The sequence below is a fragment of the Stigmatopora argus genome, chromosome 9 (genome assembly GCF_051989625.1).
Source record: "Stigmatopora argus isolate UIUO_Sarg chromosome 9, RoL_Sarg_1.0, whole genome shotgun sequence".
Taxonomy (NCBI): Eukaryota; Metazoa; Chordata; class Actinopteri; order Syngnathiformes; family Syngnathidae; genus Stigmatopora; species Stigmatopora argus.
The window spans coordinates 8,822,806-8,842,933 of NC_135395.1; the positions used below are offsets into that span (position 1 = coordinate 8,822,806).

The window sequence follows — 20,128 nt, forward strand, 5'->3', positions numbered from 1 at the left end:
AAAATCTTGCAACTACAAAACATCTTGCCACTTCTCCCTTTTCAGGTCAAATAGAAATCTAGTGGGCCAGTCCAAGCTGCATAAAGAGGTGGGTTGGGAACTTAGCTCAAGCAGTAGAGCATCCACTCCCCATGTGAAAGATAGTTGGTTCAAAACCAATGTCTTGAAACTTGTCACTTTTCAGGTCAAATGGAAATGTAGTTGGCCAGTCGATGCCAAGTAAGGAGGTGAATTGGGAACTTAGCTCAAGCAGTTGAGTATCCACTCACCATGTGAAAGATAGTTGGTTTGAAACCATTGTCTTACAATTTGTCCCTTTTCAGGTCAAATGGAAATGTAGTAGGCCAGTCGATACCAAGTAGGCAGATGGGTTGGGGATTTAGCTCAAGCAGTAGAGCATCCACTCACCATGTGAAAGATAGTTGGTTCAAAACCAATGTCTTGCAACTTGTCACTTTTCAGGTCAAATGGAAATGTAGTAGGCCAGTCGATACCAAGTAGGTAGGTGGGTTGGGAACTTAGCTCAAGCAGTAGAGTATCCACTCACCATGTGCAAGATAGTTGGTTTGAAACCATTGTCTTACAATATGTCCCTTTTCAGGTCAAATGGAAATGTGGTAGGCCAGTCGATACCAAGTAGGCAGGTGGGTTGGGGATTTAGCTCAAGCAGTAGAGCATCCACTCACCATGTGAAAGATAGTTGGTTCAAAACCGATGTCTTGCAACTTGTCACTTTTCAGGTCAAATGGAAATGTAGTAGGCCAATCGATGCCAAGGAAGGAGGTGGTTTGGGAACTTAGCTCAAGCAGTAGAGTATCCCCTCACCATGTGCAAGATAGTTGGTTCAAAACCAATGTCTTGCAACTTGTCACTTTTCAGGTCAAATGGAAATGTAGTTGGCCAGTCGATGCCAAGTAGGGAGGTGGATTGGTAACTTAGCTCAAGCAGTAGAGCATCCACTCACCATGTGCAAGATAGTTGGTTCAAAACCATAGTCTTACAGTTTGTCACTTTTCAGGTCAAATGGTAATGTAGTAGGCCAGTCGATGCCAAGTAAGGATGTGAATTGGGAACTTAGCTCAAGCAGTAGCGCATCCACTCACCATGTGAAAGATAGTTGGTTCGAAACCAATGTCTTGCAACTTGTCACTTTTCAGGTCAAATGGAAATGTAGTTGGCCAGTCGATGCCAAGTACAGAGGTGGATTGGTAACTTAGCTCAAGCAGTAGAGTGTCCACTCACCATGTGAAAGATCGTTGGTTCGAAACCTATGTCTTGCAACTTGTCACGTTTCAGGTCAAATGGAAATGTAGTTGGCCAATCGATGCCAAGTAGGGAGGTGGATTGGTAACTTAGCTCAAGCAGTAGAGCATCCACTCACCATGTGCAAGATAGTTGGTTCAAAACCATTGTCTTACAGTTTGTCACTTTTCAGGTCAAATGGTAATGTAGTAGGCCAGTCGATGCCAAGTAAGGATGTGAATTGGGAACTTAGCTCAAGCAGTAGAGCATCCACTCACCATGTGAAAGATAGTTGGTTCGAAACCAATGTCTTGCAACTTGTCACTTTTCAGGTCAAATGGAAATGTAGTTGGCCAGTCGATGCCAAGTACAGAGGAGGATTGGTAACTTAGCTCAAGCAGTAGAGTGTCCACTCATCATGTGAAAGATCGTTGGTTCGAAACCAATGTCTTGCAACTTGTCACTTTTCAGGTCAAATGGAAATGTAGTTGGCCAGTCGATGCCAAGTAGGGAGGTGGATTGGTAACTTAGCTCAAGCAGTAGAACATCCACTCACCATGTGCAAGATAGTTGGTTCAAAACCATTGTCTTACAGTTTGTCACTTTTCAGGTCAAATGGAAATGTAGTAGGCCAGTCGATACCAAGTAGTCAGGTGGGTTGGGAACTTAGCTCAAGCAGTAGAGCATCCACTCACCATGTGCAAGATAGTTGGTTCAAAACCATTGTCTTACAGTTTGTCACTTTTCAGGTCAAATGGTAATGTAGTAGGCCAGTCGATGCCAAGTAAGGATGTGAATTGGGAACTTAGCTCAAGCAGTAGAGCATCCACTCACCATGTGAAAGATAGTTGGTTCGAAACCAATGTCTTGCAACTTGTCACTTTTCAGGTCAAATGGAAATGTAGTTGGCCAGTCGATGCCAAGTAAGGAGGTGAAGTGGGAACTTAGCTCAAGCAGTAGAGTAGCCACTCAACATGTGCAAGATAGTTGGTTTGAAACCATTGTCTTACAATTTGTCACTTTTCAGGTCAAGTGGAAATGTAGTAGGCCAGTCGATACCAAGTAGGCAGGTGGGTTGTGAACTTAGCTCAAGCAGTAGAGTATCCACTCACCATGTGCAAGATAGTTGGTTCGAAACCATTGTCTTCCATTTTGTCACTTTTCAGGTCAAATGGAAATGTAGTAGGCCAGTCGATGCCAAGTACAGAGGTGGATTGGGAACTTTGCTCAAGCAGTAGAGTATCCACTCACCATGTGCAGGATAGTTGGTTTGAAACCATTGTCTTACAATTTGTCACTTTTCAGGTCAAGTGGAAATGTAGTAGGCCAGTCGATACAAAGTCGGCAGGTGGGTTGGGGATTTAGCTCAAGCAGTAGAGCATCCACTCACCATGTGAAAGATAGTTGGTTCTAAACCAATGTCTTGCAACTTGTCACTTTTTAGGTCAAATGGAAATGTAGTAGGCCAGTCGATACCAAGTAGGCAGGTGGGTTGGGAACTTAGCTCAAGCAGTAGAGCATCCACTCCCCATGTGAAAGATAGTTGGTTCACAACCAATGTCTTGCAACTTGTCACTTTTCAGGTCAAATGGAAATGTAGTAGGCCAGTCGATGCCAAGTACAGAGGTGGATTGGGAACTTAGCTCCAGCAGTGGAGCATCCGCTCACCATGTGAAAGATAGTTAGTTCGAAACCAATAACTTGCCACTTTTCAGGTCAAACGGAAATGTAGTTGGCCAGTCGATGCCAAGTAGGGCGGTGGATTGGTAACTTAGCTCACGCAGTAGAGTGTCCACTCACCATGTGAAAGATAGTTGGTTCAAAACCGATGTCTTGCAACTTGTCACTTTTCAGGTCAAATGGAAATGTAGTAGGCCAATCGATGCCAAAGAAGGAGGTGGTTTGGGAACTTAGCTCAAGCAGTAGAGTATCCCCTCACCATATGCAAGATAGTTGGTTTGAAACCATTGTCTTACAATTTGTCACTTTTCAGGTCAAATAGAAATGTAGTAGGCCAGTCGATACCAAATAGCCAGGTGGGTTGGGAACTTAGCTCAAGCAGTAGAGCATCCACTCACCATGTGCAAGATAGTTGGTTCAAAACCATTGTCTTACAGTTTGTCACTTTTCAGGTCAAATGGTAATGTAGTAGGCCAGTCGATGCCAAGTAAGGATGTGAATTGGGAACTTAGCTCAAGCAGTACAGCATCCACTCACCATGTGCAAGATAGTTGGTTCAAAACCATTGTCTTACAGTTTGTCACTTTTCAGGTCAAATGGTAATGTAGTAGGCCAGTCGATGCCAAGTAAGGATGTGAATTGGGAACTTAGCTCAAGCAGTACAGCATCCACTCACCATGTGAAAGATAGTTGGTTCGAAACCAATGTCTTGCAACTTGTCACTTTTCAGGTCAAATAGAAATGTAGTTGGCCAGTCGATGCCAAGTACAGAGGTGGATTGGTAACTTAGCTCAAGCAGTAGAGCATCCACTCACCATGTGAAAGATAGTTGGTTCGAAACCGATGTCTTGCAATTTGCCACTTTTCAGGTCAAATCAAAATGTAGTAGGCCAGTCGTTGCCAAGTAAGGACGTGGATTGGGAACTTAGCTCAAGCAGTAGAGCGTCCACTCACCATGTGAAAGATCGTTGGTTCGAAACCAATGTCTTGCAACTTGCCACTTTTCAGGTAAAATCAAAATGTAGTAGGCCAGTCGTTGCCAAGTAGGGAGGTGGATTGGGAACTTAGCTCAAGCAGTAGAGCGTCCACTCACCATGTGAAAGATCGTTGGTTCGAAACCAATGTCTTGCAACTTGTCACTTTTCAGGTCAAATGGAAATGTAGTAGGCCAGTCGATGCCAAGCAGGGAGGTGGATTGGGAATTTAGCTCAAGCAGTAGAGTCTACTCACCATGTGAAAGATCGTTGGTTCGAAACCAATGTCTTGCAACTTGTCACTTTTCAGGTCAAATGGAAATGTAGTAGGCCAGTCGATACCAAGTAGGCAGGTGGGTTGTGAACTTAGCTCAAGCAGTAGAGCATCCACTCCCCATGTGAAAGATAGTTGGTTCAAAACCAATGTCTTGCAACTTGTCACTTTTCAGGTCAAATGGAAATGTAGTTGGCCAGTTGATGCCAAGTAAGGAGGTGAATTGGGAACTTAGCTCAAGCAGTAGAGTAGCCACTCACCATGTGAAAGATAGTTGGTTTGAAACCATTGTCTTACAATTTGTCCCTTTTCAGGTCAAATGGAAATGTAGTAGGCCAGTCGATACCAAGTAGGCAGGTGGATTGGGAATTTAGCTCAAGCAGTAGAGCGTCTACTCACCATGTGAAAGATCGTTGGTTCGAAACCAATGTCTTACAATTTGTCCCTTTTCAGGTCAAATGGAAATGTAGTAGGCCAGTCGATACCAAGTAGGCAGGTGGGTTGGGGATTTAGCTCAAGCAGTAGAGCATCCACTCACCATGTGAAAGATAGTTGGTTCAAAACCAATGTCTTGCAACTTGTCACTTTTTAGGTCAAATGGAAATGTAGTAGGCCAGTCGATGCCAAGTACGGAGGTGGATTGGGAACTTAGCTCAAGCAGTAGAGTATCCACTCACCATGTGCAAGATAGTTGGTTTGAAACCATTGTCTTACAATTTGTCACTTTTCAGGTCAAATGGAAATGTAGTAGGCCAGTCGATACCAAGTAGGCAGGTGGGTTGGGAACTTAGCTCAAGCAGTAGAGCATCCACTCCCCATATGAAAGATAGTTGGTATAAAAACCAATGTCTTGCAACTTGTCACTTTTCAGGTCAAATGGAAATGTAGTTGGCCAGTCGATGCCAAGTACAGAGGTGTATTGGTAACTTAGCTCAAGCAGTAGAGTGTCCACTCACCATGTGCAAGATGGTTGGTTCGAAACCATTGACTTCCATTTTGTCACTTTTCAGGTCAAATGGAAATGTAGTAGGCCAGTCGATGCCAAGTAAAGAGGTAAATTGGGAACTTAGCTCAAGCAGTGGAGCATCCGCTCACCATGTGAAAGCTAGTTAGTTCGAAACCAATGTCTTGCAACTTGCCACTTTTCAGGTCAAATGGAAATGTAGTAGGCCAGTCGAATCCAAGTAGTCAGGTGGGTTGGGAACTTAGCTCAAGCAGTAGAGCATCCACTCACCATGTGCAAGATAGTTGGTTCAAAACCAATGTCTTGCAACTTGTCACTTTTCAGGTCAAATGGAAATGTAGCTGTCCAGTCGATGCCAAGTAGGGAGGTGGATTGGTAACTTAGCTCAAGCAGTAGAGTGTCCACTCACCATGTGCAAGATAGTTGGTTTGAAACCATTGTCTTACAATTTGTCCCTTTTCAGGTCAAATGGAAATGTAGTAGGCCAGTCGATACCAAGTAGGCAGGTGGGTTGGGAACTTAGCTCAAGCAATAGAGCATCCACTCTCCATGTGAAAGATAGCTGGTTCAAAACCAATGTCTTGCAACTTGTCACTTTTCAGGTCAAATGGAAATGTAGTTGGCCAGTCGATGCCAAGTAGGGAGGTGGATTGGTAGCTTAGCTCCAGCAGTAGAGTGTCCACTCACCATGTGAAAGATAGTTGGTTCGAAACCATTGTCTTACACTTTGTCACTTTTCAGATCAAATGGAAATGTAGTAGGCCAGTCGATGCCAAGTAAGGAGGTGAATTGGGAACTTAGCTCAAGCAGTAGAGTATCCACTCACCATGTGCAAGATAGTTGGTTTGACACCATTGTCTTACAATTTGTCACTTTTCAGGTCAAATGGAAATATAGTAGGCCAGTCGATACCAAGTAGGCAGGTGGGTTGGGAACTTAGCTCAAGCAGTAGAGCATCCACTCCCCATATGAAAGATAGTTGGTATAAAAACCAATGTCTTGCAACTTGTCACTTTTCAGGTCAAATGGAAATGTAGTTGGCCAGTCGATGCCAAGTACAGAGGTGTATTGGTAACTTAGCTCAAGCAGTAGAGTGTCCACTCACCATGTGCAAGATAGTTGGTTCGAAACCATTGACTTCCATTTTGTCACTTTTCAGGTCAAATGGAAATGTAGTAGGCCAGTCGATGCCAAGTAAAGAGGTAAATTGGGAACTTAGCTCAAGCAGTTGAGCATCCGCTCACCATGTGAAAGATAGTTAGTTCGAAACCAATGTCTTGCAACTTGCCACCTTTCAGGTCAAATGGAAATGTAGTAGGCCAGTCGATACCAAATAGGCAGGCGGGTTGTGAACTTAGCTCAAGCAGTAGAGCATCCACTCCCCATGTGAAAGATAGTTGGTTCAAAACCAATGTCTTGCAACTTGTCACTTTTCAGGTCAAATGGAAATGTAGTTGGCCAGTCGATGCCAAGTAAGGAGGTGAATTGGGAACTTAGCTCAAGCAGTAGAATTTCCATTCACCATGTGAAAGATAGTTGGTTCGAAACCATTGTCTTACAATTTGTCACTATTCAGGTCAAATGGAAATGTAGTAGGCCAGTCGATACCAAGTAGGCAGGTGGGTTGGGAACTTAGCTCAAGCAGTAGAGCATCCACTCCCCATGTGAAAGATACAGACGTTCCCCTACTTACGAACGCAATTGGTTCCGACCGATTGTTCATAAGTTGAATTTATTTGTAAGTTGATTCAGTGCTATAAGTGCCGTAAGTTGAATGTTCGTAAGTAGGGGAGCGTCTGTATATAGTAAGGCTTTTTTCTTTAAAAAATCGACATAGTATAGTAAGGCTAAGAAAGTCGGAGAATAAATCTGACTTCTGATTCTTCTCCTAGTTATTGCTGTGGTCCAGTGGCAAAAATATTGGTTCAGAACTTGAGGTGGGAATCAGGAGTGAGTTCAATTCCACTCTTTGCAATTCACAAATTGTTTATTGAGGTAATGAAAAGGATAAATATAACTTCCAATCACTTCATTTCAGAAGTCACTGTGGTCCAGTTGCAAAGACAAACGGTCAGAACTTCTGTTGGACTCAAGTTCAAATCAGGAATGAGTTCAATTCCAGTCTTTGCAATTCTCAAATTGTTTATTGAGGTAATGAAAAGGATAGATATAACTTCCAATCACATCATTTCAGAAGTCACTGTGGTCCAGTGGCAAAGACAATGGGTCAGAACTTCAGGTGGGCTCAAGTTCAAATCAGGAGTGAGTTCAATTCCACTCTTTGCAATTCTCAAATTGTTTGTTTAGGTAATGAAAAGGATAAATATAACTTCCAATCACTTCATTTCAGAAGTCACTGTGGTCCAGTTGCAAAGACAAACGGTCAGAACTTCTGGTGGACTCAAGTTCAAATCAGGAGTGAGTTCAATTCCACTCTTTGCAATTCTCAAATTGTTTGTTTAGGTAATGAAAAGGATAAATATAACTTCCAATCACATCATGTCAGAAGTCACTGTGGTCCAGTGGCAAAGACAATGGGTCAGAACTTCAGGTGGGCTCAAGTTCTAATCAGGAGTGAGTTCAATTCCACTCTTTGCAATTCTCAAATTGTTTGTTAAGGTAATGAAAAGGATAGATATAACTTCCAATCACATCATTTCAGAAGTCACTGTGATCCAGTGGCAAAGACAATGGGTCAGAACTTCAGGTGGGCTCAAGTTCAAATCAGGAGTGAGTTCAATTCCACTCTTTGCAATTCTCAAATTGTTTGTTTAGGTAATGAAAAGGATAAATATAACTTCCAATCACATCATTTCAGAAGTCACTGTGGTCCAGTGGCAAAGACAATGGGTCAGAACTTCAGGTGGGCTCAAGTTCAAATCAGGAGTGAGTTCAATTCCACTCTTTGCAATTCTCAAATTGTTTATTGAGGTAATGAAAAGGATAGATATAACTTCCAATCACAACATTTCAGAAGTCACTGTGGTCCAGTGGCAAAGACAATGGGTCAGAACTTCAGGTGGGCTCAAGTTCAAATCAGGAGTGAGTTCAATTCCACTCTTTGCAATTCTCAAATTGTTTATTGAGGTAATGAAAAGGATAGATATAACTTCCAATCACATCATTTCAGAAGTCACTGTGGTCCAGTGGCAAAGACAATGGGTCAGAACTTCAGGTGGGCTCAAGTTCAAATCAGGAGTGAGTTCAATTCCACTCTTTGCAATTCTCAAATTGTTTGTTAAGGTAATGAAAAGGATAAATATAACTTCCAATAACTTCATTTCAGAAGTCACTGTGGTCCAGTTGCAAAGACAAACGGTCAGAACTTCTGGTGGACTCAAGTTCAAATCAGGAATGAGTTCAATTCCACTCTTTGCAATTCTCAAATTGTTTATTGAGGTAATGAAAAGGATAGATATAACTTCCAATCACATCATTTCAGAAGTCACTGTGGTCCAGTGGCAAAGACAATGGGTCAGAACTTCAGGTGGGCTCAAGTTCAAATCAGGAGTGAGTTCAATTCCACTCTTTGCAATTCTCAAAATGTTTGTTAAGGTAATGAAAAGGATAAATATAACTTCCAATCACATCATTTCCGAAGTCACTGTGGTCCAGTGGCAAAGACAATGGGTCAGAACTTCAGGTGGGCTCAAGTTCTAATCAGGAGTGAGTTCAATTCCACTCTTTGCAATTCTCAAATTGTTTATTAAGGTAATGAAAAGGATAAATATAACTTCCAATCACATCATTTCCGAAGTCACTGTGGTCCAGTGGCAAAGACAATGGGTCAGAACTTCAGGTGGGCTCAAGTTCTAATCAGGAGTGAGTTCAATTCCACTCTTTGCAATTCTCAAATTGTTTGTTTAGGTAATGAAAAGGATAAATATAACTTCCAATCACATCATTTCAGAAGTCACTGTGGTCCAGTGGCAAAGACAATGGGTCAAAATTTAAGGTGGACACAAGTTCAAATCAGGAATGAGTTCAATTCCAGTCTTTGCAATTCTCAAATTGTTTATTGAGGTAATGAAAAGGATGAATATAACTTCCAATCACATCATTTCAGAAGTCACTGTGGTCCAGTGGCAAAGACAATGGGTCCAAATTTAAGGTGGACACAAGTTCAAATCAGGAGTGAGTTCAATTCCACTCTTTGCAATTCTCAAATTGTTTATTGAGGTAATGAAAAGGATGAATATAACTTCCAATCACATCATTTCAGAAGTCACTGTGGTCCAGTGGCAAAGACAATGGGTCCAAATTTAAGGTGGACACAAGTTCAAATCAGGAGTGAGTTCAATTCCACTCTTTGCAATTCTCAAATTGTTTATTGAGGTAATGAAAAGGATGAATATAACTTCCAATCACATCATTTCAGAAGTCACTGTGGTCCAGTGGCAAAGACAATGGGTCAAAATTTAAGGTGGACACAAGTTCAAATCAGGAGTGAGTTCAATTCCACTCTTTGCAATTCTCAAATTGTTTATTGAGGTAATGAAAAGGATGAATATAACTTCCAATCACATCATTTCAGAAGTCACTGTGGTCCAGTGGCAAAGACAATGGGTCAAAATTTAAGGTGGACACAAGTTCAAATCAGGAGTGAGTTCAATTCCACTCTTTGCAATTCTCAAATTGTTTATTGAGGTAATGAAAAGGATGAATATAACTTCCAATCACATCATTTCAGAAGTCACTGTGGTCCAGTGGCAAAGACAATGGGTCCAAATTTAAGGTGGACACAAGTTCAAATCAGGAGTGAGTTCAATTCCACTCTTTGCAATTCTCAAATTGTTTATTGAGGTAATGAAAAGGATGAATATAACTTCCAATCACATCATTTCAGAAGTCACTGTGGTCCAGTGGCAAAGACAATGGGTCAAAATTTAAGGTGGACACAAGTTCAAATCAGGAGTGAGTTCAATTCCACTCTTTGCAATTCTCAAATTGTTTATTGAGGTAATGAAAAGGATGAATATAACTTCCAATCACATCATTTCAGAAGTCACTGTGGTCCAGTGGCAAAGACAATGGGTCAAAATTTAAGGTGGACACAAGTTCAAATCAGGAGTGAGTTCAATTCCACTCTTTGCAATTCTCAAATTGTTTATTGAGGTAATGAAAAGGATGAATATAACTTCCAATCACATCATTTCAGAAGTCACTGTGGTCCAGTGGCAAAGACAATGGGTCCAAATTTAAGGTGGACACAAGTTCAAATCAGGAGTGAGTTCAAGTCCACTCTTTGCAATTCTCAAATTGTTTATTTGGTAATGAAAAGGATAAATATAACTTCCAATCATGTATAGGCGGGCCGCCTCGTGGTGCAGTGGGTTAGTCACCTGCCTGCGACGTGGGTGTCGAGGGTTCACGTCCCGGTGTCGACGACTGTATGGCGTCGGCAGTCGGCCGAAGGCCGACTGTCGAACGCCACCAGGAACCCCCCCCCCCCCAACTGTCTTCCGGTCAGCCGAAGGCTGACCGGAACAAATTGTTTTGCTGAAAAAAATGACTAAGTGTTTATTTTAATGAAAAAAGGATTACTCATTTACTGAACTACATAGTGTCGTGATCAGTCAAACGAGAGCAGGATTCGAACCCCAGTCTCCCACACGGGAGTCAAATCCACTAAATTGAGTTCTGACCCATTGTCCTTGCCACTGGACCACAGTGACTTCTGAAATGATGTGATTGGAAGTTATATTTATCATTTTCATTACCTCAATAAACAATTTGAGAATTGCAAAGAGTGGAATTGAACTCACTCCAGATTTGAACTTGAGTCCACCTGAAGTTCTGAAACTCCTGATTGCCACCTCAAGTTCTGACCCAATGTTTTTGCCACTGGACCACAGCAACAACTAGAAGGAGAAGAATCAGAAGTCAGAAATTAGAATTCAGTTTTGTGTAAAGTTACATTAAACGTATGTTTGAGCGTCTGTATATATTAATCCAAGTTAATTTAAATTTGTTTGTTCCGTTTACGAGTGCGTTGTCGTGGAGAAAAAAAGCCTTACTACACTATGTCGTTTTTTGAAGAAAAAAAGGCTTACTCTACTATGTCGTTTTTCAAGAAAAAAAGCCATGCTATACTATGTCGTTTTTTAGGAAAAAAAGCCTTACTATACTATGTCGTTTTTTAAAGGAAAAAAGCCATACTATACTATGTCGTTTTTTAGGGGAAAAGCCTTCCTCGACTGTCGTTTTTCAAGAAAAAAAGCCATGCTATACTATGTCGTTTTTTAGGGGGGGAAAGCCATAGTATACTATGTCGTTTTTTAAGAAAAAAAGCCATACTATACTATATCGTTTTTTAAAGGAAAAAAGCCATACTATACTATGTCGTTTTTTAAAGGAAAAAAGCCATACTATACTATGTCGTTTTTTAGGGGGAAAAGCCATACTATACTATGTCGTTTTTTAGGGAAAAAGCCTTCCTCTACTATGTCGTTTTTCAAGAAAAAAAGCCATGCTATACTATGTCGTTTTTTTAGGGGGAAAAAGCCATACTATACTATGTCGTTTTTTTAGGAAAAAAAGCCTTACTATACTATGTTGTTTTTTAAGAAAAAAAGCCTTACTATACATGGTCTTTTTTAAACAAAAAAGCCTTACTATACATGGTCATTTTTTAAGAAAAAAGCCTTACTATACATGGTCTTTTTTGTAAATAAAAAGCCTTACTATACTATGTCGTTTTTAAAGACAAAAAAGCCTTACTATACTGTGTCGTTTTTAAAGAAAATAAGCCTTACTATACTATGTCGTCTTTAAAGAAAAAAGCCTATACTATGTTGTTTTTTTAAGAAATAAGCCTTACTATACTATGTCGTTTTTTACGAAAAAAAGCCTTACAATACTATGTCGTTTTTTTTTAAGAAAAAAGCCTTACAATAAATACTATGTCATTTTTTAAGAAAAAAAGCCTTACTATACTATGTCGTCTTTTAAGAAAAACACTTTACTGTACATGGTCGTTTTTTTAAATAAAAAAGCCTTACTATACATGGTCATTTTTTAATAAAAACCCTTAATATACATGGTCATTTTTAAAGAAAAAAGCCTGACTATATATACATAGTATTTATTTTTTAAACAAATAAAAGCTTTACTTTACATAGACCACTTTTTTTTAAAGAAAAAGCCTTACGATGTCCAGCCATTCAAGTCATTTTGCATGCCAGCTTTACGTTTGTACCAAATCTCGGGGTATTCTTTGCTCAGTTATGAAGCACGTCTAATAAGATGAATAAATATTTGACATTATCGTCGACAAGGAAAAAGAGTGTCGCCAAACTTTCGTCAAAACATATAGTATTTCTGTTTGACCTGAAAAGTGGGAACTTGGTTCACGCAGGCATCGATCAAACTATCTTTCGCATGGTAAGTGGACACCCTACCATTTGAGCTAGTGGGGGACACCCGGAATCTGTGGCCAGCCGATTGCAGGGCAAACTCCACACAAGACCGACCCGGATTAGAGCCCAAGACGTCAAACATTTTGGAACACCCTGTAAATACAGCAACATTATGTTAAAGAAACAACGGTCTGTCATCACACATTCACAACGATAGATGTCAAATGAGTTCATCAGAATGGACATCTAGCGCTGCAAATGGCACCCAACGAGTTAAAAGGCACTTTTGGGGTTAAAAAGTCGGTAGTGGCAGCCTAACGATAGGCCATCGGGATATAGTACACTGCGATATATCACCCTATCGATCTGTCTTCACCCTCCCAGGGAGCGCTGTGGCGTCATAAAGATTCGGCAGACTGGCATCCAGCGGCACCGACGGGAGCGCGAGAATGTTTTCCAGAGCATGACCACGAGTGGGAGGAGACTGACGAGGAAGCGCTATATCGACCTCGGTAATTACTGCAATAGTACAACAGATTTAATGTCATATTTTATATTGAGTAAGAAAAATGTTATCATACAAGTACTAAAAAGTTTTTCTCAATTTCTCAAATAAGAAAATCTTTTAGCTCATTTTGATTAAATTGTAATCAATAGAATGACATTACTTTTTCAGAGCGCTCTGGTAAAAAAGATAATATACCTAAAATACGTAGCAGTTAATTAATCGCACTGCATTCATTTATAGAACAACTTTTTTCTCGTACTGACGACTTTCAGTTGGTAATATTATGACTTTTTGTTTCTTACGAGTACTACGACATTAATCTCGTAATGTTAGGACTCCTAATTTTATGACTGAAATTTCGTAATGTTACAACGCACGATTTTATCCTTGTGACATTACGACTTTAAACTCCTAATATTACGACTTTCATTTTGTAATGTTACAACGCACGATTTTATTCTCGTGATATTATGACTTTAATTTCGTAATGTTGCAACGCACGATTTTAACCTCATATTACGACTTTAATTTTGTAATGTCACAACGCACAATTTTATCCTCGTGATATTACGACTTTAAACTCCTAATATTGCAACTTAAATTTCGTAATGTTATAACGCACGATTTCAACCTCATGATATTACGACTTTAATTTCGTAATGTTACAACGCACGATTTTATCCTTGTGATATTACGACTTTAAACTCCTAACATTACGAATTTATTTTCGTAATGTTACAATGCACGATTTCATCCTCATGATATTACGACTTTAATTTCCTAATGTTACAATGCACGATTTTAACCTCATGATATTACGACTTTAATTGAGTAATGTTACAACGCACGATTTAAACCTCATGATATTACGACTTTAAACTCGTACTAATGCTACAACTTTAATCTCGCAGTCCGCTTCAACTTTCTCTGTTTGGCCTCAATATCGGATATACAATACAATTGTGAATGTAATTTTAGCAAATACAAATAAGATCATTGCTTTACTGGTGCGCATCTGTCATTCTAGACGAGGCGGGTCCGGGTCCGGTCAAAAGCAAGTACGACACGCTGGACTTTGACACTCTGCTAAAGGAGGCACAGAAGTCGCTACACCACCGCTGACCGTCTTTCCGCGCTGGCTCAGCGCCGTGACTGTCCCGCCTTATTAAACGCCGCGCCCCGCCGCAGCAGCAGAAAGAAGCGGTACACACCTCTCCATGCAAAATGTTTACATTTTTAAAAATCGTCGGGAGTAAAGCGACGGTAAAAACTTTGATTTCATTTTTTTATTTTTGTCGGGGTGGGAGGGGGGCAAAAGCGGCTACTTTGTATTCGCTACGAGACCAGCTGCGGCGCGACGTCCCGCCGAGAGACCTCCGTAGCAAATCCTCATCGTGTGTGCGCGTGTGTTTGTTTGTCTCTGTTTGAAAAAAAATACCTGGGTGGCGGGAGGCATCCAATTGCCGTTACAAAAGAAAAAAGTGTGTGGTTGTAACAAAAAAAATAACGGTAAAAAAGATACACGCTTTGTTGGATGTTCTACATGGATAAAATCTATAGTGTGTGTGCAAAGAGTATAACGTTCAATGTAAAAAGGTTGACAAAGTTTACAAAAAAATTGATTTCTTGTTTTGTAATTGTAGTGCTTCCTTGATTTGATCTATGCACCGTTGGGAGGATTTTTCTGCTTTAGCCACTGTCAGCATCGACGCTAAATTCCCAAACTTTCTACGTTGGCCCCCACATTTGCTCGTGTTTGCTTAGCGACATTGAAACGTCCAAATCGCAATATGGGAATGTTCCATCACCAGAGCTAAAGGTAGCTTGGATAAGCTGTCATTTGTTTGCATAAAATGCTGTAATGATAGTTATTGGACAATAAGCCGTACCCACTAAATTCGAGTCGTAAATCGTTTTTTTTTTCTTGTTCAAACGGGACTTTAAACCAACTTTAAATCACACTTAAAGACTACTAAAATTCTCAACTCTATTGATAATCAAAAAACACCCTATCCCATTATCGACACTAAATGCATTTTAAATGTTATTTTTTGTCAACTATGTTAGACCTCCAATCTTCTGTCACTTAAAACTAAATTGCAATTCTAAAGAAAGATTATCACAAGAGGACATCCAAACTATTTTAACTCCGTTCAATCATTAATGGCTGCTAATTGGTTCAAAATTTTTATTTGTTATTTCTTTGGCCAAGATGCATCCTCCCTCCAATTAGTTTATCAATAAACAATAAAAGCAAAAGGACATAAGTAGTGGTTTATAGTCCAAACATTACAGTAGTATCTTATTAAAACAATCTATAAAAGGTGGAGCATTCCCACATTAAAGGGTATATGTCCCGGACTACGTCTTGTTTACATTTGAATTCTAGTCCGCAGCATCCGAAAGCATGACAATTGATTGCAATCACGAGAAAGATCCCAAACCCCCTCCTTGACCCCCTCCGGGCCGACTGAATCGTGTTGGTTTGATCCGATGGAATGTATTTGTCGTGGTGAATGTAAACATCTTTATCAGCATTTGTTTGCACCAGACTCACCCAGTCGGACGGTGCGAGGAGGGGATTTGTGTTGGCGATTGCTAAATTTTCCAGTAAATGGCGCAGGAGGTGTCAGCTGAGCATCTCTACCTCACGTCCGTGTGCCGTTGCTCTCGCCGCCGCCATCTTGCTATATCGTCAGGGTTCGTCCACTCAAGCCGCTTCTTCGTGCCACCGTCTGTCTTTGTACTAAGGAAAAATAAAACTTAAATTGACAGTTAAATACAGGCAGCTGTGGTTGGGAATTTTAACATTCAAGAACTGGGAGAAACGATATATGCACATAAAAATCTCACGAGTCAGCACGTTTAACTACCGTATTGAATTCCTCATGAGACCAGTTGCAAAGTTAAGGCAGTGCTTTTTTTTTTACTGTATTTTGTTGATCACTTTTTTTCAGTTTCCCTGCTTTTTCAACTAGATTCTGGCAACCATGGCTGCCAGTATTTTACTAAAAATTTAACGTTTATTTTTTCAAAAGTAGTCCTGGATAAATAATAAATTCCACTACCATTTCACATGCGAGCATGACTCCGGGCGACATCTATTTAACATTTTAAATAGAAACGCTGAGCTTTGTGTGGCATGTGGAAGTGGCTTTAGTTCCGAGTACTTCCTTTCCTCGCCAAAATAATAGTAAGATCTGTCTGTGGCCTGCAAAACGGGGGCATAACGTGACTAACTTTATTCCTAACCTGAATCCCGCACCTTCCTAATTTCAACCCCGCCCCCTCCGACCTTAGACCACACCCCCTTCTCGCAAGTTAGGCCCCCGCCGTCCGTGCTCCGGGCCGCAAACAGATCCCCAAACCGCAGCTTTGCGCAGGTTCGAGGCCTTGTTTTTTCAGCTCTTTCCACCGCTCATCAATACGCACGCACGCACACACAAGAACGTTGAATGTTTACATCATGGTTTACATAAAGAAAAGAATTAATATAAGATGATATAAAAATAGTATGTTCCTATAAATAACGTGTACATAGCACTAAACACAGCGTGTTTGATTTGGGCGGCGGCAGCAGGATTTGGAGGTCACGTTGACGTACAGTAACTTGACGCACAAAGTCCGACACTGTTCAAAAAAAAAAAATCCCTTTAGACGATCGCATTGGTTTAACTTGGTTGGGTTTTTCCCGTGTTGTTAAATGCAATACGCAAGAATGTGATCGACACCTGTACAGAACTCTATTTTAATCTTGCACACTTGAGGTCCTAACTGGGATTGTGGGCTGGGGGGTTGATGGGACGGTAAAATGATTGATGATGACGACGATGATGATGATGAATATAGAGCCAAATTTCATAGTAATCTTCAATGACATCATCTATAAACAATAGTAGGTAAATCCTTGTAAACAATCGTTGTATGCTTTGTTTCTCGATCCATCTTTACGTAATAATTGTTGGTATTTGCCAATATTTGACCCCTGACCTGGTCACCACCGTCATCATTCTCGTCACGACGGGTGTCGTCACGATTTTGGCGAAGCCTTAAAATCAGCACGAGGCTGGCTTTTTCGCGGCGTGCCCCTCCGATCCAATCCCAAGCGCCACTGAGGACGTTTGATTCTGAACAACTTTTTCAATAGCCATATTCGAAAAAAAAGGTATATACATATATATGAATATATCTCAATATATATTTGTGTGTTTGTGTAGATATATCGAGATGATGATCTACTTTCTTATAGAAAACTTTGATGTTGACTTTTTTTTTGGCTTTGTTTTTGCTCAAGTGTTTTGAGAAGACACATTTTAAAGTGTAATAATAAGCACTGTCCACGTGGGCTTCATCCAATCAATCCAAATAGGAAGAATAATAGTAATAATACTAATAATAATACTAATAATAATCAAAACTTCCAAAGGGAAAAGAGCCTCATTATAATGCAATATGTCTTGCTCTTTGGGATAAGTAGGTGGGAGAAAAACGGGATTAAAAACTGTAAAACTTGACCAAAAAAAAAATACAAACAAACAAAAAAAACCACCAGGTTGGCGGCTTCCTTGTTTTTTCTGTTCAGTGCTAAAATGTTGATTTATTTTCTACTATTTTTTTAAGGAAGAAAAAAAATCATGTCATCAAGCGAGATAAACCTTTAAGGATGTCAAATGAGCACTTGGTAGGAAAATGAATATAAAGTGGAATAATAATTATAAACATATATGTGTGTGGAACAAAAAGATAAAAGGGCATACGTTTTATTTTGACTTCTGATGACTATCAAACTCACCTGATTTTCTTTTTTGGAGCTAAAAATATGCTAAATACTTCTAGTGAGATTTTATATTTTTACATATGTTTTTTTTTATTTATGCTCCACTTAGCTTGGATGTTTTGAGGTGTTTTCTCCTTTTTTTCTTTGTGTGGTTTCACAGCAGGTAAAGAATGTGGAGAGGAGAGGGGATCAGGGAAAAAAAACAAGGCATTTCAGTATTTTTCAATTGTTCAAATCTAGTTTCATAGATGTTATTGTTATAAATTATATTTGAATTGGTGTACATTGTTTGAAACAGGAAACGCTGGCTTCCTTTTCAACTGAATCCATTTTTCTCTTCAGAGATTGTTTACATTATGAAACTGTAGAGACGTTGCTCCTCATATACTGTATAAAGGAAATATATCCGTTGATTTTCCCCAGAAATAAAACCCTAATGGACAACAGTGAAGATACTACTCTTGTTTTTTTTTTACAATTTGTACAGTGAAAACTGCTGTGGATGTGCTTCGTTTATCACTATACAGTGAATATTACTACTTACCTTTCATGCACTCATTGTGATCTTTTTCTTCTGAAATATTTTTATGACCTACACGGGTCTCAAACTTGAAGCCGTGAGACAATATTTTGCAGCCCCTTTTGAAAAGCAAACAGTATTTATTCACATAAATAGCTAACATAAAGGCCACTAACATTTTCAACTTGATAACCACACTGAATTTTTTTTATGTGACATTGACGATGACAGATACCCAATCACATAACCCCACCCCACCCAAAAAAACCTATAAATAAAAAGTGAAACCCTCAGAAATACTTTTCCAAACTTTTGACAACCCAATTAAAGACATTCACCTCATTGGACTGCAACAAAATGACGTCTTATAGTCATACCATGACAAATATGTTTGTACCGTATTTTCACGACTATAAGGCGCACCACATTATAAGGCGCACCCTCAATGAATGACACATTTTAATTTTTTTTCCATATAAAGCACACTGGATTATAAAGTGCCCTGTCTATTTTGGAGAAAATTTAAGACTTTTAAGTGCGCCTTATAGTCGTGAAAATACGGTAATCATTCCCCTCGCATCAATTATCTTATCACTAGTAGCGAATGGACATCTGCCATCTCTCCCGCTTCAAATAGATTGGACATCTATTCCCATGAATGATAGCCAATGAGCGAATTCCCAAAGTTGACAAGTTGAGCGTTTCATTTCTTTTGATTTAAAAAGGAAGATTTCGTGCAGCTTCCATCCGGGCCCCGCTCGGAGACAATGGCGAGCATCTAAAAATAGTGGTCAGGGCTCCAAGTAAAACCCCCCGCCGCCCCCCTCCGAGTCCGAGCCCCCACCTCCCGCCTTTGCGGCAGTCACGGGTTGCTGGGCGTCACGGCTCGGCTCGGCCCCGGACGGCATCATGGCCGTATACGGCAATCCTTTGAGCCGCCTCTTATGTCAGCGGCGTTTACGTCACGAGGCGGTGACGACACACGCGCTTACGTGGGCGCTACTTCTAAGCGGGGAGGGGGGGGAGGAAGACCTGAATTTAGAGCGCGTTTGAGCCCCTTTGCAGCCTTCATCGGTTTTACTAACTGTAGCCTGTCATGTGCTTTGTTGTGAAACACTGACGTGACCTACATATGAAATAGTGCAGCGTTTTAATGACTTTTTGGGGGAGATGGAGGATTTCTTTCTCTTAAAAATTGGTTTTTCCAAAACCCCTCTCAGGAGATGATTTTGGGAGGTTCTGTTTTTCTTTGATATCTGTTTGAAAAGGGATTATGGATCCAAGAAGATGAAGAAATATGAGTAAAATATTTTCTTGCAAAGAATGAAAGAAAGCCATATGATAGCGTTTTTTTCTTTTCACTAATATTTACAGTGAAAAAATACTTTGGGAATGTATGACTAGTTTTGGCTGCAAATATATTTTTTTAATTCTTGAAAATAGGAAAAATAAGTCCTAAAATTTGTTCTCGTTTTTCTTTCCTCTGAAAAAAAGACAACTATAATTTTAATTTTACTATTCAAAAATCAGAAGATTTAATCAGACAAAACAAAAATAATTTGTACGAAAATAGCAATATTTACTATTGTTTTGCTCAATTACATACAATGTGTACACTACACAACTACTTCATTTCATTTTAACAATAAATATACTTTGCAAAGCCCAGATTGTTACATTTAACCATCTAAAAGTAAAAGTACAGCTCATTTTTAGCGTATATTATCCAAAGTAAGTCAATCTATTGGATTCTCACCATACGTTGATAATGTTGTTGGTATTTTTTTAAGCATCCAAATGGATGTCTTAGCTCAGCGTGCAAGTCTTGGAC

General features: G+C 39.9%; 1 protein-coding gene across 1 annotated transcript in view; it reads left to right on the forward strand.

The window, feature by feature from the left end:
* Positions 1-18,228, forward strand: part of ppargc1b (peroxisome proliferator-activated receptor gamma, coactivator 1 beta) — a 56,517-nt gene extending 38,289 nt beyond the window's left edge. The window contains exons 11-12 of the mRNA XM_077609028.1: positions 12,877-13,004; positions 14,028-18,228. Coding sequence (XP_077465154.1) covers positions 12,877-13,004; positions 14,028-14,122 — 223 coding nt within the window. The 3' untranslated portion in view covers positions 14,123-18,228. The remainder of the gene's footprint in view (positions 1-12,876; positions 13,005-14,027) is intronic.
* Positions 18,229-20,128: the final 1,900 nt, after the last annotated feature.